Source organism: Capricornis sumatraensis, chromosome 6 (genome assembly GCF_032405125.1).
Source record: "Capricornis sumatraensis isolate serow.1 chromosome 6, serow.2, whole genome shotgun sequence".
NCBI lineage: Eukaryota > Metazoa > Chordata > Mammalia > Artiodactyla > Bovidae > Capricornis > Capricornis sumatraensis.
Window position 1 is genome coordinate 111,475,837 of NC_091074.1, and position 27,273 is coordinate 111,503,109.

At 45.6% G+C, this 27,273-nt stretch overlaps 1 protein-coding gene across 1 annotated transcript; it reads left to right on the forward strand.

Moving 5' to 3' along the window:
• The first annotated feature begins 220 nt into the window (after positions 1-220).
• On the forward strand, positions 221-27,235 carry BSPRY (B-box and SPRY domain containing). Its single transcript, XM_068974647.1, has 6 exons — positions 221-427; positions 4,782-4,880; positions 13,073-13,303; positions 14,654-14,679; positions 25,075-25,199; positions 26,709-27,235. Exons 1-6 carry the CDS (start codon positions 221-223, stop codon positions 27,233-27,235), a joined length of 1,215 nt encoding a protein of 404 aa, XP_068830748.1.
• Positions 27,236-27,273: the final 38 nt, after the last annotated feature.

Consider the following 27,273-nt stretch of genomic DNA (forward strand, 5'->3'; position numbering starts at 1 on the left):
ATCAAGAAGACTGTTGAAGCGGGCGGGATCTGGCCCGGCTTGGGGCGGGGTGTGGGGCGGGCGCCCAGCGGGCGCCCACCCGGCAGCGGGAGCAGGGCGGGAGGAAGCGGCGCGGTCTGGGCGCGCCGGGCGCTCTGCGGGGCTCGGGGGGCGGAGCCAGGGAGGCCCCGCCCAGCCGCCACCTGCGACAGGTGGAGCGCTCGGCACCCGGCGCTCGGCCATGTCCGCCGAGGGCGCTGGGCCGGGGCCGGGGCCGGGGCCGGAGCCAGGGGCCGGGCCGGGGCCGCTCTGCCCCGAACACGGCCAGGCTCTCAACTGGTTCTGCTGTTCCGAGCGACGGCTCGTGTGCGCCGCCTGCACGGGGCTGGGCGGCCGCTGCCGGGGGCACCGCATCCGCCGGGCCGAGAAGCGCGCGGAAGAGCTGCGGGTGAGCGGGCGTGGGCGCAGGCCGGCGGCGGGCTCCGGAAGAAGGGGGCGCCGTGTGGGGGAGGCGCTGAGACCCGGCAGGGGCCCGGCAGCGGGTCGGGGAGTCGTGGCTCCGCGAGAGGCACCGGCTGTAGAGCGAGGCGGTTGAGGGTGTGGCTTCTGGAGTCCAGCTGACCTGAGTTCGAGTCCCACCTCCATCAGGTCCTCTCTGTGAGTCTCGCAATCTCTGAGCCTCAGTGTCCTCATTTGTAGTTTGGAGGCATTTATTAAACGTGTTGCTCGGGGGGGCTGGCTTTGAGCAGTGAAGGGCTCCGCTGCTCTAGGTGCCCGGGACAAGGCGTTCTCCGGCTACCGCCCCTTTGGAAACTTGATAAAACTCGGTCTCTCCTTGTTTCCTAGCCCCTCGACTCAAAGCTCCTCCCCTCATCCTCCCTTCAGCCTTCCTGGTGAGGTGACTTCTCTTCCCTTTCAGGATTGGCCTGGACTGTACTTGAAGCCGGTTTCACTTAGGTAAACGGAGGGGGCGGGGAAGATGTCAGGAGGTTCCTACTGGAACCCTTCACTTAGGCCTTCTTTCTTCCCACCTCCGCCTCCAGCTTGGCTTCCTGCCACCAACCTCCCCTGTGCTGCTGAGATTGGAGAGTCAAGTCACCATGGGGCTTCCTATCTCCTTCCACCCCACCTTTGGTCCCTGGGGATTTCTTTGCAATTTGATTAACCTGCTTGATTCTCCCAACCTCACCCTGGAGGTCTGCGCAGCTGTGACGCCTGAGGGCTCAGACTGGACTGTTATAAGCACACCTGACAGGGTACTGGAGAGAGGGATTCAGTTATCCAACAGCACCTGAAAAACTCCTGGTGGGTAACAAGTAGGACCACCAAGTTGGTGATGATGAAAATAAATTTGGATAATGTGGTATAATGAACTGGTGCGATGGATAGAAACTTTGGAACTTTGCAAGTTCCAAAGCACTTAAATAGCCATCATCTCATCCCATCCAGACCTTTGAAGGTGTGGTCCTACCTACCTTTAATAGATGAGGGAGCTAGCTGAAGCCCAGAACAGGGCAATAACTTTCTCAGGGTTCCAAATGTTCAGGGGCTGGACCAGAGGAGTCATTGCCGAGGCCAGAGAAAAACCGCCTCTTTGCGTCAGTGGTTGGAGGGAGGAAGTAATGCTAATGGGAGTGAGAACTTAAGACCTTTTTAAAAAAGTTGCCATCAGGGCTGAATCTGAGTGGTAGAAGGGGTTGAAACCTGGACTGGGGGAGCAAGCCTGCTATTTGCTTTGGAATGGACTCTGCCTGGTGCAGGGGGCTTTCCCTGAGCCCTCCTAAGGCCCTTCGCATATTCATCTTATTCATGTGTCTTGCCTTCTCTCCTTCCAATTTTTTTAAAAAAAAAATATTTTTAGCTGTGCTGGGTCTTTGTTGCTGCCCAGGTTTTTCTCTGTTGGTGGCAAGTGGGGGCTATTCTGTAGTTGCAGTGTGTGGGCCTCTCTCGGCAGCGGCCGCCTCTGTTGCAAAGCACGGGCTTCAGGGCACATGGGCTCAGTAGTTGTGGCTTCTGGGCCCCAGGGCACAGGCTCAATAGCTGTGGCACACAGGCTTAGCTGCTCCGAGGCATGCAGGATCCTCTCAGACCAGGGATCAAACCGTACTCTCTTGCACGGGCAGGCAGACTCTTCACCACTGAGCCACAGGGGAAGCCCCCTGCCTCCAATTTTGAGTAAACTGTGGGTTCTTTGCAGACTTCTCTGTCCCACTGGCCAATCAAAGAAATTTTGCCCCAGGGCAAGATTGTTACTAAACTGGGCAAAAACAAGGCCAGCTCAGCAACCTCTCTGTTACCTTCTGGATACCTGCCCTGTAGCTTTTCAGAAGCTAGTCTCACTTCCCTCAGTCTTGTGGTGTGTGGTGGCCACAGCTTTCTTCCAGTCAAGTCATTTCTTTAACTTGGTTGTTTGGGCCAGTGAAGTGTAAGACTGAGTCCTGATTGTGGAGGGAAGGATTTATAAGAACTGCCTGGAAGAGACAGCTGAGTCGCCCTTGGCAGATGGAACTGGGGCAAAGCTCTTAGGGGAAATGGTAGCGGAGCTGCTGCTTGGAAGTGCTCCAGCTGTTACCTGGAGAAGTGGAGTGGCAAAGCTGGGACCTGGCCGTCTCCACGGGCAAGTCACTTCTCTGTGGGCCTCGGTGTCTTCATTTCTAAAAACTCCCGTCTCAGGGCCAATGCTCACAGCTTCAGGAGCTGTGAACTGCTGAAACTCTTGGGGCCAAGGAAGTGGGTGTTCATTCATTCGACAAATACTGAATATTTATTCAGGGTCTTCTATGTATAGAAACTCTCTTCTAGGTAGTAGGACATAGAGAACAAGTTAAAGTCATGATGCTCATGTTCCTGTAGGGGATGACAGCTGCCAAAGTAGTAAACAGACTCACGATATACAGTCAGGGAGTAATAAGTGCAAGGGAGAGAAAAAAAGTAATGACATGAAGTGTGGGATGGTCAGGGAAGGCTTAAGCCTTCTTGGAGTCGAGGAACAAGACATAAATGGGAGATAGAAGGAGCAGGAGGTGCAAAGGCACTGAGGTCGGGACGGGTTTAGTGTATTTATGGAACAGTAAGCAGGCTGGAGTAGTAGGAGGACATTGGACAGAAAGGCAGAGTCCCATCAGGTAGGGCCTTGTTGGTTACAGTCTCACTGTGGGTGCATTGGAAAGCCACGAGAGGGTTTTGAGCTGGAATGTGACTTGATCTGATTTCCTTACCAAAGGTGGCAATGGCTAACGAGGAAGCTGGGGAGGTGGTCAAGAATAAAGGCCCTGTTAGGAGACTCTATCAGCAGTTGCTGTGGGAGATCATGGTGATCTGGGTGGAACAGCTGAAGTAAAGGTGAGCAACCTAGATGTCCATCAGCAGATGAATGGATAAGAAAGCTGTGGTACATATACACAATGGAGTATTACTCAGCCATTAAAAAGAGTACACTTGAATCAGTTCTAATGAGGTGGGTGAAACTGGAGCTGATTATACAGAGTGAAGTAAGCCAGAAAGAAAAATACCAATACAGTGTACTAACACATATATATATGGAATTTAGAAAGATGGTAATGATAACCCTGTATGCGAGACAGCAAAAGAGACACAGATGTATAGAACAGTCTTTTGGACTCTGTGGGAGAGGGAGAGGGTGGGATGATTTGGGAGAATGGCATTGAAACATGTATAATATCATATAAGAAACGAAGCGCCAGTCTAGGTTCGATGCAGGATACAGGATGCTTGGGGCTGGTGCACTGGGATGACCCGGAGAGATGATATGGGGAGGGAGGTGGGAGGGGGGTTCAGGACGGGGAACACGTGTATACCTGTGGCAGATTCATGTTGATGTATGGCAAAACCAATACGGTATTGCAAAGTAAAATAAAGTAAAAAAAAAAATTGTGTACCCAAAAAAAAAAAAAGAAATAAAGGTGACCATAAGTGGCCAGAAGAGAGAGACTTTGGAGAAGAGGCTGGTAGGACTCACTGATGGATTAGATGTGGGGTTGGAGAGTAACTCCTGGAATTTTGGTCTGGGTAGCGAGATTGATGGAAAAGGCAATGGCACCCCACTCCAGTACTCTTGCCTGGAAAATCCCATGGACAGAGGAGCCTGGTAGGCTGCAGTCCATGGGGTCGCTAAGAATCAGGTAGGACTGAGCGACTTCACTTTCACTTTTCACTTTCATGCATTGGAGAAGGAAATGGCAACCGACTCCAGTGCTCTTGCCTGGAGAATCCCAGGGATGGGGGAGCCTGGTGGGCTGCCGTCTATTGGGTCGCACAGAGTCAGACACGACTGAAGTGACTTAGCAGCAGCAGCAGCGAGATTGACGCTTGGAAGTACTGTTAATGAATGGGGATTCCTTGGGGAAGAGCAGCTTAGGAAGCCATGTTTTTGTGCTCAGTTGCAGGTGTGGACAGTTAGGGGTCTGGATATAAATGAAGAGTGAATATAAGAAAGTGATTATGATGGACCATGGGATTTGAGGATCAAGAGGGAAGCAAGGCCACAAAAAGGGATGATGGACAGTGAAAAGTGCTAAGACTAATGTACTGGTGACTCCATCTAAGCTGAAGGATTGTTGGAATGGAGATTCTAGAGTGCGTGATCCAGGATGGAAAGTGGTGGGTAGGATGTGGGATCCCTGAAGATTTTGGAAGTGGCATAGTTTTCAATAATGATGAGTTCTGAGATACGACCATGGGAGTAGGTGGCTGAGGTGGGGTAAAAGGGGAAATAAATCACTGGAATGGAGTGAATGGACCAACTGTGGATCCAGATACCATGGATGTCATCTGTGTTGCAGAACAAGATTGTGGACCAGTGTGAAAGGCTGCAGTTACAGAGTGCTACCATCACCAAATATGTGGCTGACGTCCTGCCAGGGAAGAACCAGAGAGCAGTGGTAGGTAATTTTTCCCCTTCCCCCCCACCCACCGCCCGGCCCCCTCCTAGGATAAGCTCTCAGCTTTAGGGGCTTAGACCAGTCTAGCGTTCCTTCCCAACCTCACAGACCCATTGTGCTACTGACAAAGCTGGATGCTCAGGAAGGATGGTTTCCTCTTTCTTGGTTTTACATCTGGGCAGAGTGGGTTGTTCCTAGAATGCATTTGATGCAAAAACTGATTTAAACATAACTTTCTTCAGGTAAAAGATCAGATGAGTCTTCTACCACTTTAATTATTTTGTGCTCAGCCCCGGTATTATAAAATAACCAATGGCTTTTACATTGCACATTCTTTGTGACAGTCTTAGGCAGGAGGTGGTAGTAACATCCCTGTTTACAGACGGAGAAATGGGTCCCCCAGAGGTTAATTGACTCACAGAGTCAGTTCTATGAGCTGGATCGTCTGACTCCCAGAAGGTGATCCCTCTGTAGCACCTCACTAGTGCGTGCGTGCCAAGTCGTGTCCAACTCTATGGACTGTAGCCCACCATGGTTCCTTTATCCATAAGACTCTCCAGGAAAGAATACTGGAGTGGATTGCCATGGCCCCCTCCAAGGGATCTTTCTGACCCAGGGATCGAACCTGTGTCTCTCTTGCATGTCCTGCATTGGCAGGCAAGTCCTTTACCTCTGGTGCCGCCTGGGAGGCCCACAGTGCCTCACTGCCGATCCTTTATTCAGTTGACGCATTGCTGCTGCTGCCTCTTAAGTCTCAAGTGCGCCCTTCAAGGGCAGGGGCTATGAGTTTCTTCCTGCACTCCCCTGCCCTCCTTCCCCAAAAGTACATGGAGCAGATGTGGTACTATTTTAGCCAAAAAATAAATGATTTTGATCGCAAGGAATCGAGTCTAGTTGAACTACTGATAGCATAAGTGAAACAGCATTTCTTGGATTTTAGATACACGAGTCTTTCAGAACCTAAAGGGGATGAGAAGCAGGAACTGACAAGCTGCTAGAAGTCCAGGCAGCTCTTCTCTGTGCATCTCTGCTTCTCTTTGCCTGATGATTTCTCTCTTTTTCTTCATCCTTCTCCTTTTCCTGTCTTAACTGCACTGGCTGGGACCTCAGTGCGATGTTGAATAGAAGCTTTCGTAGCAGGTGCTGATTTTGAGGGGAATACTTACAACATTTTTGTCATTTATTTGATTATTTAACAAACCTCTGTAAGCACCTGCCACACACCAAGCGCAATTGGTGTATGTGCTAGAGGTTCCACAGTGAACAAAACATAGGAAAATTCTTGTTTTCGTGAAGCCTACATTCTAGTCAGGGGAGGGTGTGTGTGTGTGTGTGTGTGTGTGTGTGTGTGTGTGTGTGTGCATGCCATGTTTAGTCGTGTCTGACTCTTTGTGACCCTGTGGACTGTAGCCTGCTAGGCTCCTTTGTCCATGGAATTTTCTAGGCAAGAATACTGGAATGGGTTGCCACTACCTACTCCAGAGGATCTTCCTGACCCAGGGACTGAACTCCTGCACTGGAAGGCAGGTTCTTTACCAGCTAAGCCACCAGTGGAGAGGGCTAATAACAAATAAAATAAATGCTATGTCAAAAGGTGATTACCTCTATGGAGAAATAGAATGCAGGAAGGGGGTGGGTCATGTTGAGAATGGGGTTGTAATTACATATGCTGTGATCAGGAATTGCCTCATTAAGAAGATTGATATTTGTATAAAATTTCCAAGAGGTGAGGGAATGGACTGTATATCCTGGGGAAGAGTGTTCCAAAAAGAGAAAAGGCAAGTGCAAAAACCCTGAGATGGGAGTGTACCTGACATGTTGGAGCAGAGTAAACAAGTAAGAAGACAAAGGCGGTGAAGTCGGAGAGCAGTGCATGGAGCTAGGTAGAATCCTCACGGGTCACACACAGAGACTTTGCTTTTTATTTGGGGAAGGCAGGAAGTTATCAGAAGTAAGATGATATGACTTAAGATTTAAAAGGAGCAGCTGCTGTGTTGAGAAGTGACCATAGGCAGCAAAGGTAAAAACAGGGAGACTGATGAGGAAGTGTTGCAGTAATCCAGGTGAGAGCTGAGAGGGGTTTGGACCTGAGTGAGTGTGGTAGGCAGAGAAGGCAATGGCAACCCACTCCAGTACTCTTGCCTTGAAAATCCCATGGATGGAGGAGCCTGGTAGGCTGCAGTCCATGGGGTCGCACAGAATCGGACACGACTGAAGCGACTTAGCAGCAGCGGTAGCAGAGTGTGGTAGGAACGGTGAGAAGCAGCATATATTAATACATACTTTCTGAGGGAAGAAAGAGCAGGATTTGCAGATGGGTTGGATGTAGTTTGTGAGAGAAAGGGAGGAGGGATCAGGTTAACTCTTATTTTTTTTGATGTGAGCAACTGGAGGGATGGGACAGCCATTTACCGGGGTGGGGAAGGATTGCGTGTAGAGTGATGGCTGGTGCGGGAGGAGACGAGAGCTCAGTTTTGTACGTGTTCAGTTGGAGATGACTATTAGGCATTCAAGTTAAGATGTTGAGTAGATAGCTGAGTACACAAGTTAGGAGAGGGCTAGGCTGGAGACATAAATGTATCAGTGTGTAAGGGAGGTTGGGGTTTCCTGCGTAGCTCAGTCAGTAAAGAATCTGCCTGCAGTGCTGGAGACCTGGGTTCGATCCTGGGTCAGGAAGATCCCCTGGAGAAGGAAATGGCAACCCACTCCAGTATTCTTGCCTGGAGAATCCCATGGACAGAAGAGCCTGGTGGGCTGCAGTCCATGGGGTCACAAGAGTCGGACACAACTTAGTACACTGTCTTTTTTTTTTTTTTTTTTAATAAGTGAGAGTATAAAGTGAAAGTCATGGGAAATGACGAGATCACTAAGTGAGTAAAATACAGATAGAAAAGAGCAGGGCTCCAAGGACTGAGCCCCAGGGTACTCTGACATCTAACCATCGAGTAGACAGGAACAAGCAAAGTAGACCAAGAAGGAAGCAATCGGTACACAGGAATAAAACGGTTAATAAGAGTGCTGTGTCCCACAATAGGTTTCAAGGAGATGGGTTCAGATTTTGCAGAGAGATCAAGTCAGGGGAGACATGAGAATGGACTCTTCAGTAACATGCTCCTCGTTGGAGATCCTGACAAGAGGAGTTTGGTAGAGTACTGAGGTAAAAGTGTGAGCAGAGTGAATTTCAGAGAGAGTAGAAGAAGAGCAATTTGAGATAGTTGGCACAGATGACTCTTGAGGAATTTTGCTGTAGAAGGAAGCTGAGAAATGGGATGATAGTGGAGGGGGATATGCCATCAAGAGAGAGTAGAGGGGGATATCCATCAAGAGACGGATATGCCATTAACAAACAAGCAGATGTTTGTTGCTTGGTTTTTAAGATGCTGGAGATTACTCTGTGTGTGTATGCTGATGGGAATTGCACAGTAGAGAGGGGAACGTTAATGATGCAGGAAAAGGGGACAATCTGGTTTAGCAGAGGGGGTGGGAGCTAGTAAACAAGTGGAAGTATTGGCCATAGGTAAGATGCACAGGCAGTTTATCCACAGAAATGGGAAGACAGAGGGCATGAGCACAGGTGCAGGTAGATGGGTAGGTGTGGGCAGAGCTTGTTGAAGTTCTCTTCTGAGAACTTCTGATTGCTTCTCTTTTCCCTTCTGATTGCATCTGTTTTCCATTATTATTTCCTCTTTATGATTTTTTTCCTTCTGATTTTTTTTTTGGGGGGATTCACTCTGTAGTTTGTTAACTTCCCAAGTTGAACACAGCCTATTGATTTTAGTCTTTTTTCATTTTCAAAGTGAGCATTTAAGCTGTGTATTTCCTTCTAGGTATTGATAGAGGGATATCCCACAATTTTGATATAGTATTTTCAGTGTCATTCAGTTAGAGTATTTTAAAATCTCTACTACAACTTTTTTCTTATGCTATGAGTTATTAGATTTTTAATTATTTTATTATTAATTATTTATACTTTAAAATTTTCAAATATATGTTTTTACCTTTTACATTAGTATCAGTATCTTAGTTCCCAGACTAGGGATCAAATTTGTGGCCCCCTGCATTGGCATCTCAGAGCCTTAACCACCAGACCTCCAAGGAAGTCCGTAATTAAGCTTATTAATAAGTTCAAATTTTCTCTATATTTACTATTTTTTTGATTGCCAGATTTTTCGATTACTGGCAAAGGGGATTTACATTTTCATACTATGCTGTGAATTTGCCAATTTTTCCTTATAATTTTGTCAATTCTTTTTATATTCTTGGTACTATTTATTAAGTGTATATATTTAAATTTGTTATATATTCCTGGCAAAACATCCTTTTTTGTCACTTTTCAGTGACAGTACTCTTGCTTGGAAAATCCCATGGGTGGAGGAGCCTGGTAGGCTGCAGTCCAGGGGGTTGCTAAGCGTTGGACACGACTGAGCAACTTCACTTTCACTTTTCACTGTCATGCATTGGAGAAGGAAATGGCAACCCACTCCAGTGTTCTTGCTTGGAGAATCCCAGGGACACAGGAGCCTGGTGGGCTGCTGTCAATGGGGTCACACAGAGTTGGACACGACTGAAGTGACTTAGCAGCAGCAGCAGTGACATTTTATGAACAGGAATCCTTTTTGCCTTCAAGACTATTTTGTCTTTTACTCGTTACTAGACCAACAAGTGTTTTCTGGATATATCAGTTTCTTTTCTTTTACTTTCAACTTATGTTGTTTCAGGTGTGTTTTAGAAACAGGATTTTGTTTCCTTTTTAAAAACAATCCAGGGCTTCCCTGGTGGCTAAGTGGTAAAGAATTCTATCTGTCAGTGCAGGAGACACAGGTTTGATCCCTGATCTGAGGAGATCCCACATGCCACGGGGCAGTTAATCACCTGCGCTACACCTATTGAGCCTGTGGTCTAGAGCCTGGGAACTGCAACTGTTGAGCCCATGCGCCACAGTTACTGAAGCCTGAGCCCCTAGAGCCCATGCTCTGCAATGAAAGAAGCCCCCGCAATGAGAAGCCTGCACTCCACAGTGAAGAGTAGCCCCGCCTGCAGCAGTTAGGGAAAAGCCCGCACAGCCACAAAGATCCAGCACAGTCATAAGTAAATAAATAAATAAAATTTTACAGAAAGGTTACAGAAATATTTATAAAAAGTCCAACCTGATAATCCCCTGGCTTTTAACTAGTGAGTTTAATCAATTTATTGCTATTGAGATTACAGATATACTTAGATTTATGGCTGTCATTTTATGTTTTCTGTGTATGCTTAGTCATGTCTGACTCTTTGTGACCCGATGGACGGTAGCCTGCCAGGTTCCTCTGTCCATGGAATTCTCCAGGCACGAATACTGGAGTTGGTTTCCGTTTCCTACTCTGGGGATCTTCCTGACCCAGGGATCGAACCCACGTCTTTCGCGTCTCCTGCATTGGCAGGTGGAGTCTTTACCATTAGCCACCCGGGAGGCCTGTTTTCTATGTAGTCCACTTTTACTATTTTTTAAAATTAATTTTTACTGGAGTATAGTTGATTTACAATGTTGTGTTAGTTTCTGCTATACAGCTAAGTGAATCAGTTATACATACACATAAATCCACTCTTTTTTAGATTCCATTCCCATATAGGTCATTATAGAGTACTGAGTAGAGTTCTCTGTGCTGTATAGTAGGTTCTTATAGTTATCTGTTGTGTATATAGTAGTGTGTCTGTGTCAATGCCAGCCTCCCAATTTATCCTTCCCCTGCTGTAGTCCACGTTTTCTATGCTTTTTTCCCTTCCTTTCCTCCCTTCTTTTGAGTTAATCAACCCCTCCTCCCTTCTTTTTCCCTGTGCTAACTTGAAAGTTGTATATTCTATTTATGGTCTCTTTTTGGTCCCCTTAAGAACTTTTTAATTAATTTAAAAAAAATTTTTTTTTTTTTTTTACTATGCTGGGACTTCGTTGCTGCACACAGGCTTTCTCTAGTTGCTGTGTGCAGGATTCATTTTAAAGCACATCTTTTAATAATTCCCTCATTTGTAGAAAGTTTCTCCCTTTTTTTTTTAAATCAGAGAGGTCTTAATTGCACTTTTGTTTTGTATGATGGTTTACATGAGTATACAATTCTAAAGTAAATCACAAGCCCCATTCAGAACAGCTAGTTGAGTCCTCAGCTCTTGATTACACTGGTCTTCAGTTTCCTTTCTACTTTTGGACTCCAAGGGATTTCCTTTTCTAAGCTGCCAGAAGTAGCTTCACTTTAAAAGGATGCTTTGGTCTATTTTTCCAGCATTTCTGCGTTTTGGTCTGTGTGTGTTAATCACTCAGTCATGTCTGACTCTTTGCGACCCCGTGGACTGTAGCCCACCAGGCTCCTCTGTCCGTGGGATTCTCCAGGCAAGATTGAATACCGGAGTGGGTTGCCATGCCCTCCTCCAGGGGATCTTCCCAAACCAGAGATCAAACCCAGGTTTCCCACACTGCAGGTTCTTTACCATCTGAGCCACCAGGGAAGCCTGTGTTTTGATCTAGCAGGGATTTTAGTTTCTTCAGGGATATCTTTGGAAAGCAAAAAATTTTTTTTCCCTGGGAGTGACTCAAGAAGCGTGTTGAAATTGACTGCAGCCTTCTTGTCAGGGGGTATCTAATGCATCTTGGGTCTGTTCTTGATCCTGTTCATACAGTACAAACGGGACTACAGAGACCCACCCGTGGGAAAGGCATTGAGGTGGGCTAGAGAGAGGAGCAAGAGCTAATGATACCAAATATGTATGTGCCAGGCTTTGTTCTTCTTATATATATTGACTCACTTGACCCTCACAGTAGCCTTATGAGGTTGGTACTATTAGTATCTTCATTTGATAGATTAGAAAACTGAGGCCCAGGGAAGATAAGGAATAATGTTCCATAGTTAGTAAATAAAGCAGCTAATATTTAAACCTAGGCGCTGTCTCTACAGCCTAATTTCCTAACCACTGTGTTATGTTGCCTCCAAAGAACACTGGACTTAGAATCTGAACCCCGGGGTTCACGCAGGCACTCACTCAGGCCGTCTCTCTTCTGCCTGGGGCACACTGTGGGTCTCAGTCGCTGCTGAAAGACAGGCCTAACTGTCCCCTGCACTGTGCAAGGCAGGTCTTTAGGGGCAGGAAACAAGGAGAGCCACTGACTAGCCCCGACTTTCTGGCATGAGGGAAATAGCTTCACCCTCAGGTGTCTGGCAAGAGTGCAGGAGCTTCAGACAACAGTGCCATTGGGGAGGATGGGTTACCAGATGGCATTGATGGAGGGGAATAGTGTTGGACTGAGAGTCGGGAGAACTGGGTTCTAGCCCCTGCTTTGCCACTGACTTGGTATATGAGCACCACCAAGAGATTTTTGACTTAAGGTAGAAAGAACTTTTCCCGTTAATCATTCAGTAAATATTTGAGCACCTGCTCCTTGCCAGACACTGTGCTAGTTGCTAGGGGACACATGCTAAATTCATTGACTTAGAATTTATTTCAGCCCTCTTGTGTGGCAGATTAAGAATGCTACCATAGAAGCAATTGCAATGGACAGATTTGGGAAGTAATGAGCTTTTTGTCCTCAGCCATGGTCCAAATAGATGCTTCCCTCATAGCTCAATTGATAAAAAAATCTGCCTGCAATGCAGGAGACCTGGGTTTGATTCCCGGGTCAGAAAGATCCCCTGGAGAAGGAAATAGCAACTCACTCCAGTATTCTTGCCTGGAGAATCCCATGGACTAAGGAGTCTAGGAATCCATGGGTTTGCAAGAGTTAGACATGACTTAGCGACTAAACCACCAGCATGGTCCAAATAGGAACTGGACTACTGTTTGTGTGCATTCTGTTGATGATAAACTTTTTAGGCCTTTCTGCTCTGCATTTCTATGATTCTCTGACCTGGTCTCTTGAACTTTGGGTTCCTAACTGTGAAACAAGCAAGTAATTCCAGCTGGATCTTTTGAGTCCTGCCCAGCACTTTCATTCTGTTATCTTAGCTCCATGAAATGTGACCTGGATGTCTGGATCTCAGCATTCTTTTCCCTGAACCACATTTGGGAAATCTTAGGGCTCGGGTGTTTTAAGCACTATTACTACCCTTACTGTAACCCATATCAGACGTGGCTAATCAATCTCAGCACTTCTTCTGGCTGAGCCCCAACCCTCCTAATCTTGCTTGGGGCTATGCCAGGACCCAACTCCTTGTTTAATTCCGGGTCAGAGCATGGCCAGCGCAGCTCGGGAACTGGTCATCCAGCGGCTGGGTCTGGTGAGGAGTTTGTGCGAGAGCGAGGAGCAGAGGTTGCTGGAACAGGTGCATGGTGAAGAGGAGCGGGCCCACCAGAGTATCCTGACGCAGCGAGTACACTGGGCTGAGGCGCTGCAGAAGCTGGACACCATCCGTGGCAGCCTGGTGGACATGCTCACTCATCTGGATGACCTCCAGTTGATTGTAAGTCAGGCGGGGGTGAGGACACCACAAGTTGACCAGATTCCGCCAAAGTCTGAAAATGAGACTGTTTTATTGGTAGGAGGTGGGTGGAAAATGATAATTTGGAACCGGGATGAGACAGGGCAGTATAACTATATGGGGATTTTTTGTTTGTTTTTGCAACTGGTAACTGTTCTTTCAGTAGTGAGCAAATATTTACTGAGTGCCTAATGTATGCTAAGCATTGTGTTATCGATGCATGTTGTTAGTTGCTCAGCTGTGTCTGATTCTATGCAACCTTATGGACTGTAGCTCACCAGGCTCCTTTGTCCATGGAATTCTCCAGGCAAGAATACAGGAGTGGGTTGCCATTTCCTTCTTCAGGGGATCTTCCAAACCCGGGTCCTCTGCATTGCAGGCGGACTCTTAACCATCTGAGCTACAAGGAAAGCCCTAAGGGTGCAGGTACAGGATACAGCTGTCAGCAACTCCCAGCCTTGTAGAAGAGACAAATATATAAACTGATAATTAAGACATGGAGGGATATGTGCTATGGTAGAGGGCATTACTGGGACCTGGGGCCCCTGCAGTCCTGGCTTGAGGGGGGTGGTAGTCAGGGAAGCCTTCCTGACTGAAGTGACTTAAAAGCTGATGCCTCAAAGACAAGAGTCATAGCTTTGTAAAAGGAAGTGGGGAGAGGGAGTCCAGAAGCTTGCAGAGAGAACACTGCACTGACAAGAGGTCCACTGCAAATACAGGGCTCATCCTCACTCCCACCACCCGGAAATCACCATCCAATATGTTGGTTCATATTCTTTCAATGTATTTTATATACATATGCTGGTACCCGCAGTTTTAAGGTGCCAGTGTGACATCGCAGTAGATGTGCCAAGCAGAGAAATGAGAATGTGGAACAACATTGTCGTTGTTCAAGTTGCCCCTCTTGTGGCGTCATGGTTTCTGTGACTGTCCCAGATCGCGCATTCATTTTGTCACACAGCTTTCATGTGCTGAGCACATTCTGTCCCAAACGCGGGGAGAGTCACAACAGAAAACTCAGTGAGTCCCGTCCATTGAGCCAATGGGCAATGAAATGTTGGGTAAATAGGTGATTGTCCAGAAGTGTAGTCGGAGGGAAACCTAGGGTGCCACGGGGCTCAGGGCACAGAGGGATTCATTTTGAGTGCATGATGGGAGAGGCCTGTGAAGAAGGACCCATAAAACTTGTGCACGGTCTTAAAGAAGGAGTGGATGTTTTGATTCTAGAATTTCTCTTCACGTGGAGCCCTCCATGCAAGTTAATTGTAGTCAGGTCTTGATGACCTGCTGGGTTTCTGGTGCCAAGGCTGACTTTGTTTTCTTTTCTCACAGCAGAAGGAGCAGGAGATTTTTGAGAGGTGAGTATGGCCCTGGTATTTGCTTGGGCAGTCATGGAAACCATGGCCTTTGACCTCTCCGAAGTCTACCAAGTCCATTGCTGTCAGGCCCCACTGCTCCTGGGAGGAAGCTCGAGGTGGGCAGCTGAGTGGCTTCCCTGAAGCCAGGCTTGAGGCTTGTCATGGGCTTTCTTAAACATTATCCTGTTAAAAAATGTACAGTCACCCGGCTGAGAGGGTTTCACCATCTCCATCTACAGATGAGAATGCTGAGGCTCAAAGAGGGGAAGGGACTTGCCTGAGCCCCAGAACTGGGGCTTGGACCCACAGCTGACACCTGACCAGTACTGTCTTCTCTACTTCATTCCCCCTTTCTCTAATGAAAGAATCTGAAATCTAAGTCTGCATTACTAGGAAAATTCTATTTTAATTATGCAGTAATAAAAGAATTTCACCAGGCCCTACCTGAGTTCTGAAAAGTCTTGAAAGGTTCTGAGACCCAAGAGCCGGAGAAAGTGGCCAGTTCAGTTCAGTTCAGTCGCTCAGTCGTGTCCGACTCTTTGCGACCCCATGAATCGCAGCACGCCAGGCCTCCCTGTCCATCACCAACTCCCGGAGTTCACTCAGACTCACGTCCATCAAGTCCGTGATGCCATCCAGCCATCTCATCCTCGGTCGTCCCCTTCTCCTCCTGCCCCCAATCTCTCCCAGCATCAGAGTCTTTTCCAATGAGTCAACTCTTCACATGAGGTGGCCAAAGTACTGGAGTTTCAGCTTTAGCATCATTCCTTCCAAAGAAATCCCAGGGCTGATCTCCTTCAGAATGGACTGGTTGGATCTCCTTGCAGTCCAAGGGACCCTCAAGAGTCTTCTTCAACACCACAGCTCAAAAGCATCAATTCTTCAGTGCTCAGCCTTCTTCACAGTCCAACTCTCACATCCATACATGACCACAGGAAAAACCATAGCCTTGACTAGATGGACCTTAGTCGGCAAAGTAATATCTCTGCTTTTCAATATACTATCTAGGTTGTCATAACTTTTCTTCCAAGGAGTAAGCGTCTTAATTTCATGGCTGCAGTCACCATCTGCAGTGATTTTGGAGCCCCCAAAAATAAAGTCTGACACTGTTTCTACTGTTTCCCCATCTATTTCCCATGAAGTGATGGGACCAGATGCCATGATCTTCGTTTTCTGAATGTTGAGCTTTAAGCCAACTTTTTCACTCTCCTCTTTCACTTTCATCAAGAGGCTTTTTAGCTCCTCTTCACTTTCTGCCATAAGGGTGGTGTCATCTGCATATCTGAGGTTATTGATATTTCTCCTGGCAATCTTGATTCCAGCTTGTGTTTCTTCCAGTCCAACGTTTCTCATGATGTACTCTGCATATAAGTTAAATAAGCAGGGTGACAATATACAGCCTTGATGTACTCCTTTTCCTATTTGGAACCAGTCTGTTGTTCCATGTCCAGTTCTAACTGTTGCTTCCTGACCTGCATACAAATTTCTCAAGAGGCAGGTCAGGTGGTCTGGTATTCCCATCTCTTTCAGAATTGTCCACAGTTGATTGTGATCCACACAGTCAAAGGCTTTGGCATAGTCAATAAAGCAGAAATAGATGTTTTTCTGGAACTCTTTTGCTTTTTCCATGATCCAGTGGATGTTGGCAACTTGATCTCTGGTTCCTCTGCCTTTTCTAAATCCAGCTTGAACATCAGGGAGTTCACAGTTCACGTACTGCTGAAGTCTGGCTTGGAGAATTTTGAGTATTACTTTACTAGCATGTGAGATGAGTGCAATTGTGCAGTAGTTTGAGCATTCTTTGGCATTGCCTTTCTTTGGAATTGGAATGAAAACTGACCTTTTCCAGTCCTTCAGCCACTGCTGAGTTTTCCAAATTTGCTGGCATGTTGAGTGCAGCACTTTCACAGCATCATCTTTCAGGATTTGAAACAGCTCAATTGGAATTGCATCACCTCCACTAGCTTTGTTGGTAGTGATGCTTTCTAAGGCCCACTTGACTTCACATTCCAAGATGTCTGGCTGTAGATTAGTGATCACATCATCATGATTATCTGGGTCATGAGGATCTTTTTTGTACAGTTCTTCCATGTATCCTTGCCACGTCTTCTTAATATCTTCTGCTTCTGTTAGGTCCAGACCATTTCTGTCCTTTATCACGCCCATCTTTGCATGAAATGTTCCTTTGGTATCTCTAATTTTCTTGAAGAGATCTCTAGTCTTTCCCATTCTGTTATTTTCCTCTATTTCTTTGCATTGATCGCTGAAGAAGGCTTTCTTATCTTCTTGCTATTCTTTGGAACTCTGCATTCAGATGCTTATATCTTTCCTTTTCTCCTTTGCTTTTCGCCTCTTTTCTTTTTTTCACAGCTATTTGTAAGGCCTCCCCAGCCAGCCATTTTGCTTTTTTGCATTTCTTTTCCATGGGGATGGTCTTGATCCCTGTCTCCTGTACAATGTCACAAACCTCATTCCATAGTTCATCAGGCACTCTATCTATCAGATCTAGACCCTTAAATCTATTTCTCACTTCCACTGTATAATCATAAGGGATTTGATTTAGGTCATACCTGAATGGTCTAGTAGTTTTCCCTATTTTCTTCAATTTAAGTCTGAATTTGGCAATAAGGAATTCATGATCTGAGCCACAGTCAGCTTCTGGTCTTGTTTTTGTTGATTGTATAGAGCTTCTCCATCTTTGGCTGCAAAGAATGTAATCAGTCTGATTTCGGTGTTGACTATCTGGTGATATCCATGTGTAGAGTCTTCTCTTGTGTTGTTGGAAGAGGGTGTTTGCTGTGACCAGTGCATTTTCTTGGCAAAGCTCTATTAGTCTTTGCCCTGCTTCATTCAGCATTCCAAGGCCAAATTTGCCTGCTATTCCAGGTGTTTCTTGACTTCCTACTTTTGCATTCCAGTCCCCTATAATGAAAAGGGCATCTTTTTTGGGTGTTAGTTCTAAAAGATCTTGTAGGTCTTCATAAAACCGTTCAACTTCAGTTTCTTCAGCGTTACTGGTTGGGGCATAGACTTGGATAACTGTGATATTGAATCTAATCACACTAGGAAGTGGCCAAGAGGTGATAATTTTCTAGGCAAAGAAATTAAATTCTTACCCTGCGTGTGTGAGATTTCAGAGCTCACAGACACAACGTGTGCTTGGGGAGCACAGTCCATTCTTCTTTATTTTTATAAAGATAGCAATATAGATATCAATAGCAATATATGCACATGGCAGAAAGAAAATAGTTTTCACCAGTAGTAAATGATTTAAAATGAAAAATGTCTTTATCACTTCTTCCCTATTCTGTTTCTGAGTGGTGATCAGCTTTACATGTGTGTCTTGTAGGCTTTCCCATGTTTAACCACAAAAGAGTGTGGGGGATTTTTCCCCTCTTTAAAATTTTGTTTTGAAAACACGGATGGGATCACCTCCTATTTGTTTTATAACTTATCAGTCTATCTATCCTGGTACATTTAGATTTACGTCACTTTTTGGGAAGTCTGTGAAGTATTCTGCAGTATGGATGTTCCTAAATTTAGGTTACTGTCTCCTTATGATGTTTTCCACACTTCTAGTCTCTCTCTCTTTTTTTTTTTCTTTAATTTATTTACTTGGCTGCGCCGGGTCTTAGTTGGAGCATGCAAAACTCTTGGTCGCGGCATGTGGGATCTAGTTCCCTGACCAGGGATTGAACCTGGGCCCTCTGCACTGGGAGCTTGAAATTTTAATCACCAGACCACCAGGGAAGTCCCTCTCCTAATCTTTTCTCTTTTATTTTCATCATCTTCCCCTAATACAGTCTGTCCTCAATATCAAGCTGATCTGATTTCTTTAAAAATTCTTTATTTTTGGTTTTGAAATATTTCATATGAATAAAAAAGTTGCTAAAGTAGTATAATAAACTTAGAAATACTAATTGATATCAGTTAGCCACATTTGCTCTCTGTTTCTTATATCTCTTTCTTCCTGTCTGTTTAGTGTATATGTACAGAAAAACTTATTTTTTCTGACCTATTTGAGAGTAAGTTGCAGATAGCATGACTTTTTATCTTATCACCTACTTCAACATGAATCTCCAAAAAACAGGCATTCTCTTACATACCATGTATAATTATTAAATTCAGGAAATCCCATGTCCATATAACATTATTATCTAATATAGAGTCTGTATTCAAATATTGCCAGTTGTACTAAAAATGTTCTTAATAGTCTTTGGAATCCCATTCCCCCCCATGCCCAATCCATCTGATCTTTTAATCTGTAATTTTTCCTTCACCCTTTTGCCCCTCTAAACACTTTTTAAGAGTCTAGGACAGTTTTATAGAATATCCCTCAATTGAGTTTATCTCATGTTACTTCACGATTAGCTTCAGGTTGTACATTTCAGGCAAGAGTATCTCATACATGATGTCCTCAGTCTGTCTGTCATACCAGGGGGCACTGATATCATTTTGTCCCATTATCAGAGATGTTACCTTTTTTAATTGAAGTATAATTGACATACAGCATTATATTAGTTTGTTTAAATTGAAGTATAGTTGATGTATAATATATAAGTGTACAAAATAGTGGCTCACAGTTTTTAAAGGTTGTACTCCATTTGTAGTTATTATAAAATATTGGCTATAATATTGCCTATGTTGTACAATGTAGGCTTGTTGCTTATTTTATACATAATAGTTTGTACTTCCTAATCCCCTACCCCTGTCTTCCCTCCTTCCTTCTCTCTATTCATAACCACTAGTTCTCTATATCTGTATTCTCTATTTCTCTATGTTCTTTTTTTTGTTGTTATAGCCACTAGTTTGTTGTATTTTTTTAGATTCCACATATAAGTGGTATATAGCATTTTTCTTTCTCTAGCTGACTTATTTCACTTGGCAGAATTCCCTCCACATCTACTCATATTGTTGCAGATGGCAAAACTTCATTTTTTTTTATGCTGAGTAATATTGCATTGTATATATATGTATATATGTCTGTATGTGTGTGTGTGTGTGTATATATATATATACACACTACATTGTCTTTATCCATTCATCTGTCAATGGACATTTAGATATCTTATATATCTTGGCAGTTATATATAATGCTGCTGTGAACATTGGAGTGCATGTGTCTTTTTGAATTAGTGTTTCTTTTTGTGTGTGTGTACGTATGTATATGGGGCTTCCCTTGTAGCTCAGCTGGTTAAGAATCTGCATGTAATGCAGGAGAGCCTGGTTCGATTCCTAGGTCAGGAAGAACTCTTGGAGAAGGGATAGGCTACACACTCCAGTATTCTTGGGCTTTCCTGGTGGCTTAGCTGGAAAACAATCCGCCCACAGTGTGGGAGACCTGGGTTCGATCCTTGGGTTGGGAATATCCCTTGGAGAAGAGAACAGCTACCCACTCCACTGTTCTGGCCTGGAGAAGCTTACATATCTTGGCAGTTATAAATAATGCCGCTGTGAACATCGGGGTGCGTGTGTCTTTTTGAATTAGTGGTTTTGTGTGTGTGTGTGTGTGTGTGTGTGTGTGTGTGTATGTAAGGACCCAGTAATACAGTTGCTAGGTCATGTGGTAGTTCTGTTTATAGTTGGGATTTTTTTTTTTTTTTTTTGAGAAACCTCCAATATTGTTTTCCACAGTGGCTGTACCAGTTTACATTCCCACTACAGTATATGAGGATTCTGTTTTCCCCACATCCTCACCATTTGTTATTTGTGTTCTTTTTGATGATAGTCATTCTGACAGCTGGGAGGTGATAGCTCATTGTGGTTCTAGCTAGCATTTCCCTGATGATTAGTGATGTTGAGCATTTTTTCAGGTGCCTGTTGGCAATCTGTATGTCCTCTTTGGAAAAATGTGTATTCAGGTCTTCTGCCCATTTTTGTTTTTATTTTCTGGGAGGACAGGGTTTGGCTGCACCATGTGGCTTGCGGGATCTTAATTTCCCCACCAGGGATTGAATCCCAGTCCCCTGCAGTAGAAGTGTGGAATAACCACTGCACTTCCAGGGAATTCCCTTTCTGCCCATTTTTTAATTGAGTTTTTGTTTTCTCAATGTTGAGTTGTATGAGTTGTTTATATATTTGGCTATTAACCCCTTACTGGTCATATAATCTGCAAATATTTTCTCCCAATTAGGTTGTCCTTTCATTTTGTTGATAGTTTCCTTTGCTGTGCAAAAGCTTTTAAGTTTAATTAAGCCCCATTTGTTTTTTTGTTTTTACTTCCTTTGCTTTAGGAGACAGGTCCAAAAAAATATTGCTACGTGGAACTTCTCTGAGAGTCCAGTGGTTAAGACTCCATACTTCCAGCACAGGGTTCGCAGGTTTGATCCCTTGTTGGGGAATTAATATCCCACATGCTGCGCAATGTGGCCAAAAAACAAACAGACAAAAAAATGCTATAATTTATGTCAAAGAGTGTTCTTATGTTTTCCTCTGGGAGTTTTTTGGTTTCTAGTCTTCCATTTAGGTCTTTAATCCATTTTGAACTTATTTTAGTATATGGTGTTAGAGAATGTTCTAATTTCACTCTTTTACATGTAGCTGTCCAGTTTTCCCAGCACCACTATTGAAGAGACCATTTTCTCCATCGTAAGTTCTTGCTTTCTTCATTGCAGATCGTTGTTGCTCAGTTGTGTCCGACTCTTTGCAACCCCATGGACTGTAGCCTGCCAGGCTCCTCTGTCCATGGGGATTCTCCAGGCAAGAACAGTGGAGTGGGTTGCCATGACCTCCTCCAGGGGATCTTCCCAACCCAGGGATCAAACCCAGGTCTCCTGCATTGCAGGCAGATTCTTTACCTTCAGAGCCTCCAGGGAAGCTCAGGGCCTTGTAGGTCAAGATAAGGAAACAGTTATTTCGACTATTACTATTGTTGGGAATGTGAAAAACAGTAGAGTCTTAGCAAACCATCTGATCAACCCCTTAGTCAAGGGGGAAGACTGAGCCAGAGAGGGATAGATATTTGCCTAAGGTCACAGCCAGTCAGCAGCACTGCCAGGACTAGAACCCAAACCTCCAGATCCTCTGGTCAGTACTTCCTTCCACTGCTCAGACATACTTGGAGTATTCAATAATCTGATTTTGGTGAACCTCTACAGCTCAGGGTAAAAGATAGAACAGAGCAGCCTGGTCCTACCCGTCTTAAAACCTCCCTGAGCCCCAGATATAACACCCGCCTGGGTGGAGAGCCAGTGACAGGTTCCTGACTCAGTGCACGGAAAACAAATTTCTCATCATAGATTAGCTGACCATAAATGTGTGGGTTTATTTCTAGGCTTTCTATTCTGTTCCATTGATCCATGTGATCTTGATTACTGTAGCTTTGTAGTATAGTCTGAAGTCAGGGAACATGAGTCCTCCAGCCTTGTTCTTTCTCATGATTGTTTGGCTATTTGAGGTCTTTTGTGTTTCCATACAAATTTTAAAATTATTTGTCTAGTTCTGTGAAAAATACCTTTGGTATTTTGATAGGGATTATACTGAATTTGTAGATTGCTTTAGGTAGTATGGTAATTTTAACAATATTAATTCCTCCAATCCAAGAACATGGTGTATCTTTTTGTATCATGGTGTATCCATCTGTTTGTATCTTCTTCAATTTCTCTCATCAGTGTCTTATATTTTTCTGCATTCTGCCTATAGGCCTTTTACCTCCTTATGTAGGTTTACTCTTAAGAATTTTATTCTTTTTATGTGATGGCAAATGGGACTGTGTCCTTAATTTCTCTTTCTGCTAGTTCATTGTTAAGCGTATAGAAATGTAACAGATTTCTGTATGTCAATTTTGTATCCTGCAACTTTACTGAATTCATTGATGAGCTCTAGTAGTTTTCTGGTGGCATCTTTAGGGTTTTCAATGTACAGTATCATGTCATCTGCAAACTGTGACAGTTTTACTTCTCCTTTCTAGTTTGGAGTCCTTTACTGTTATTTTTTCCTCTTGTCTGATTGCTGTGTCTAGGACTTAGTTTATTCATTCACTTATTTAGTATCAACATAGACTCATAGATTCTTGTTTTATTCAGTGCATTGTAATCTATTACTATTATTATTAATTTTGACCTTCAAACTGTCCCAGATTTGGCCAGTAGGAGTCCCTTCAAGCCAGATCCTTCTGACAATGCTTCATCATTCTTAGAGCACTTTCTTGCTTTTCAGCACAAGAAGATATCCTAGGCACAGCTTCTTCTTCTCCTGCCCAAGCTCTGGAATCAGCTATTTCTCCAGGGAGTCTTGGTTCCTTTTAGTGGTGAAGAGTATTTAAAAAGATTTAGGCTTTAGGTGTGTTCCCTGCGACTGATGCTTTGCTTCCAAGCCTTCTCAGTAGACAGCAGGCAGGGTTGGGGAGTGTGTGTGCACATAACTTTTTTATTCCTGAGTCTGTATCACAACTTCTAATTCTGGTCAAACACCACAGGGTTTTTCCTATGCCTTTCCTTATTCTGTATTTATGTAGTTCTTTCACAGTGAGAACTGTGGCTCCCAGCAAGAGCAATGTATCTATTCATTTGTTCAGTCCTACAATACACGAACAGCTGTTTGAGTTGCGAAACCCATAGTATGGTAGACAAACCTACTAGGAGAGTTCAGGATTTATCTGTAGTGCTTTGTGCTTTTAGACTGAGGGTGCGTACTCTCAAAGTAGAGTTGGCCCTCCATTTCCATGGGCTCCCCACTTACAGATTCAACCAACCAAGGGATTGAGTGTTTTTGAATCTGCAGATGGGGAACTGCAGATACAGAGAGCTGACTGCAAAGGATGTGAATGCCCCATGGATTTTAGTACCCCTGGGCATCCTGGGACCAGTCCCCCTAGGACGTGGAGGGACGATTATACCATTTTCAAAACCTGTTTGTCGGCCCCTAAGGTTGTTTCCATGTCTGTGGCTGAGCTCAGCCCTGGTCTGCCATGACAGAAGGCCATGCTGCACAGACTGGGTGTTCGGGTCCTGGCCAGGGCCCTGGTGCGTGCCAGCCTCGTTTCATTCCTGCTCCTTTGGGGTCACGAGTTTTCTCTTCCATGGCATGAGGCAGCTGGACCAGCCGATTCTCTAGACTCTAGTGTCTATAACTGGCCTCAGATTTGCTCTGATGATGATTCAGCACTGCTGACACCACCTCCTCCTTCCTCCCCACCTGGTCGCTGAGGCTTCTCCAGAGCCAGCCTCAGTGCTTTGAGAAGACAGCAACAGAGCCTTTCTTGTCCCGACCACAAAGAGTCTTTGTAACTAGAGGCTGCTTTCAGCTTTCCTAGGGCTCTGTTCACCTCGCTCCTCCCAAGCCAGGACAGTTGGTGCCAGTCTTAAAAAAAAAAGAGCTGGCATCCATGAGGAGACATGCTCGCCCTCTAGCCTCCTCCTCTGATTGTGGACAGAGCCACGAGATCTGGGGAGGAGAGTGTGTGTTCTCACTTCTTTGCTGCCTGAGCTCAAAGCTACCTTCAGGATTAGAGGCAGGGGGAAGGTTCTTTCTCAGAAGCCAGATCAGAGGTCTGTGAGGCCCTAAGGTGAATCCTCACTCTGCCTCACAGCCCTTCAGATTTCACTTCAGGTCAAGGGAAAGATAATGGTGCCTGGACCCCAGTCTGGGTTTCTTTTGTTTCTGCAGGGTAGCAAGACTTTAAATCCAGGTTCTTCTTTTTAGCTGAGTGCTTTCTCTGAATCTCGGTTCCTTCCTGTCCAATGAAATAACTGCCTCCCAAGTTAGAGCAAAGATCCTGAGATTCTACATAGAAACAGCAAGCCTAGAGCCCGGCTGCTAAATACATGACAATACTCCCCTCCTAGGTATCTTGTGTTCCCAAATCTCTTCCAGCAAAACCCAGTCCCTGCTGCGAGCTGAAAAGAGGTGTCTGTTGGGAGCAAAGTGCTATGATTACTTTATGGTTGGGGTGATAACTGATCATTTCTTCTTATGTGACTCCTGAGAGGTGTTTGATTTAAGAGCAGAGGAATGGCTGTACCTTTTGACCATACCAATAGGTTTTGCTGCAGTAGATTTTGAAGGAAAGCGAGATTTTTCTCCATGCACGCTGATGGAGTAGAAAGACCATGGCACAAAAGGCTTAGATCCTCCTTGTAGCTCTGGTCCTCCTCCCAGCTAACTCATGAGAGACACCGGTAACTTGCTTTCCCCACAGAACACATTGACACCAAGTATTCCCTTCCCTATAAACCATGTGCCTTGCTGGAATTAAGGCTTCAAGGCATAGAGGGAATGCCCACCTTCTCTTCTGGCTCCAGCCCCTTCTCTTTGGGGGTTCCTATTGTGGGGCCTGGCCATTCTTGCTGTCACCCTCATGGGAAGAGGATTTTACTTCCGTCCCCCTCCTGTATTGATCCAGATGCGTTTCCAGAACCTCCCTAAATCTCTTTCTTTTTTTTTTCCCTGCACAAGGACGGAGGAAGCAGAGGGCATTTTGGATCCCAAGGAGTCGGAAAAGTTAAACTTTAATGAGAAGTGCACTCGGAGTCCATTACTGACCCAACTCTGGGCAACAGCCATTCTCGGATCCCTCTCAGGTTAGGAACTGCTGGAGCCAGGCTCCTGTCTGGGTGGGCTTTGCTGCTGTGTCACACTGGGGACTGGTGTGTCTGGCATCATAGCTTAAGCAACCATTGATGCTGGATGCAGGCTTGCCAATGGAGCCTAAGTTCTGGACAGGGTTGGGGCAGCTGGGCCAGGTCCTCTCTGTTTCCAGACCAGCCTGTTCTGTGGTTGGGTCTGGCAAAAATCCTGTTCCCAGAAGTCACGTCCTCCTTATGTTCTGCCCTACTGCAACAGCTCAGTACTATTTCTTGGAAACCTAGTTTCTCTTTAAGGAGCCGCAAGAGTTGCAGGTTTGGTCCCTGGGTCAGGAAGATCCCCTGGAGGAAGGCATGGCAACCCACTCCAGTATTCTTGCCTGGAGAATTCCATGGACAGAGAAGCCTGGTGAGCTACAGTCCGTAGGGTCGCAAAGAATTGGAACACGACTGAACACGACTTGGCACATGCAATTATGTGGCCAGCTGGAGAGCACCTGGAGCAAGAATTGAGCTTCCTAGATTCGTCTCACTCACCTGACATTGACTCAGGCCAGTGGTGGGTCTGGCCTTGTGCTGCATACTTGGGCCACAGAGGTGGACGTGATGTGGATTCCTGCCTCTTAGAATTCCCCCACTGGGAGGGTTCTCAAAGCAGGTCTCCCCCAAATTAAATGGAAGCTTCTACACTGCCTGTTGTAGTATCTTCATGGTTCACAGAAAGGCTAAGTTAATGGATTGAATTCAATTTTAACCCTCCCTCCCTGCACATTCTCCTTAAAATGTTAGTACAAGCTACAGCTTCTCTTCTCTAGATTCTGGAATCCAGTGGTGCCTGGTTTGCCAGCAGTCGCATTTACTGAGTTGTTGGACACTGCATATCTGATGCTTTCAAGCTTTCAGGAACCATGTCACTAGGACAAGTCTGATCTGGATATTGCGTATGCCCAACTAGAGAGTACTGCAATCAGTGCATGAAAGTTGATCAGTTGTGTCTGACTCTTTGTGACCCCATGGACTTTAGCCTGCCAGGCTCTTCTGTCCATGGAATTCTCCAGGCCAGAATACTAGAGTAGCGATGCCCTTCTCCAGAGGAATCTTCCCAACCCAGGTCACCCACATTGCAGGCAGATTCTTTACCATCTGAGCCACCAGGGAAGCCCAATCAGTGCCAATGCTAAATGTAGGAACAATATGGTGGGTCTTCATTTGGCTCCTGCCACTAACTTGGTATGTGACCTTGGGCAACTCGCTTCTCCTCTCTGGGCCTTATTTCTCTCACTTGTTAATGCTTGGTAATTTACAGGTATCATCTCATTTGATCCTCACATCCACCCTGTGATAAGTCCTGTTCTGATCCCCACTTTTATAGATGAGGAATCTGAGGCTCAGAGAGAGTAAATGGCTTTACCTGCCAGTGAGTGGTGAGGAAGCCCTTTGCTACCTGGCGGACCAGGTCAGGGCTGAGGGTGGGCCTTGGGCAACTCAGAGAATTCTTTCTGGCAGGCACGGAGGACGTGCGTATGGATGAGAGGACAGTCAGCCCCTTCTTGCAACTGTCAGATGATCGGAGGACCCTGACCTTCAGTGCCAAGAAGTCCAAGGCCTGTGCAGATGGTCCAGAGCGCTTTGACCACTGGCCCAATGCCCTGGCTGACATGTCTTTCCAGGCTGGGCTGCACGCCTGGATGGTAAATGTCCAGAACAGTTGTGCGTACAAGGTGGGCGTGGCCTTAGGCCAGCTGCCCCGCAAGGGTTCTGGCAGTGACTCTCGTCTGGGCTGCAATGCCTTCTCCTGGGTCTTCTCCCGCTACGGCCAGGAGTTCCGTTTCTCACACGACGGGCAGCACGAGCCCCTGGCGCTGCTGCGTTGCCCAGCTCAGCTGGGGGTGCTGCTGGACTTGCAGGCACAGGAGCTGCTGTTCTACGAGCCTGCCTCGGGCACCGTGCTCCACATCCACCATGCGTCTTTCCCTGGGCCCCTCTTCCCGGTCTTTGCTGTGGCTGACCAGACCATTTCCATCGTCCACTGACCTGCAGCTACTGGGAGGCCAGGTGTCCCTCCCCACCA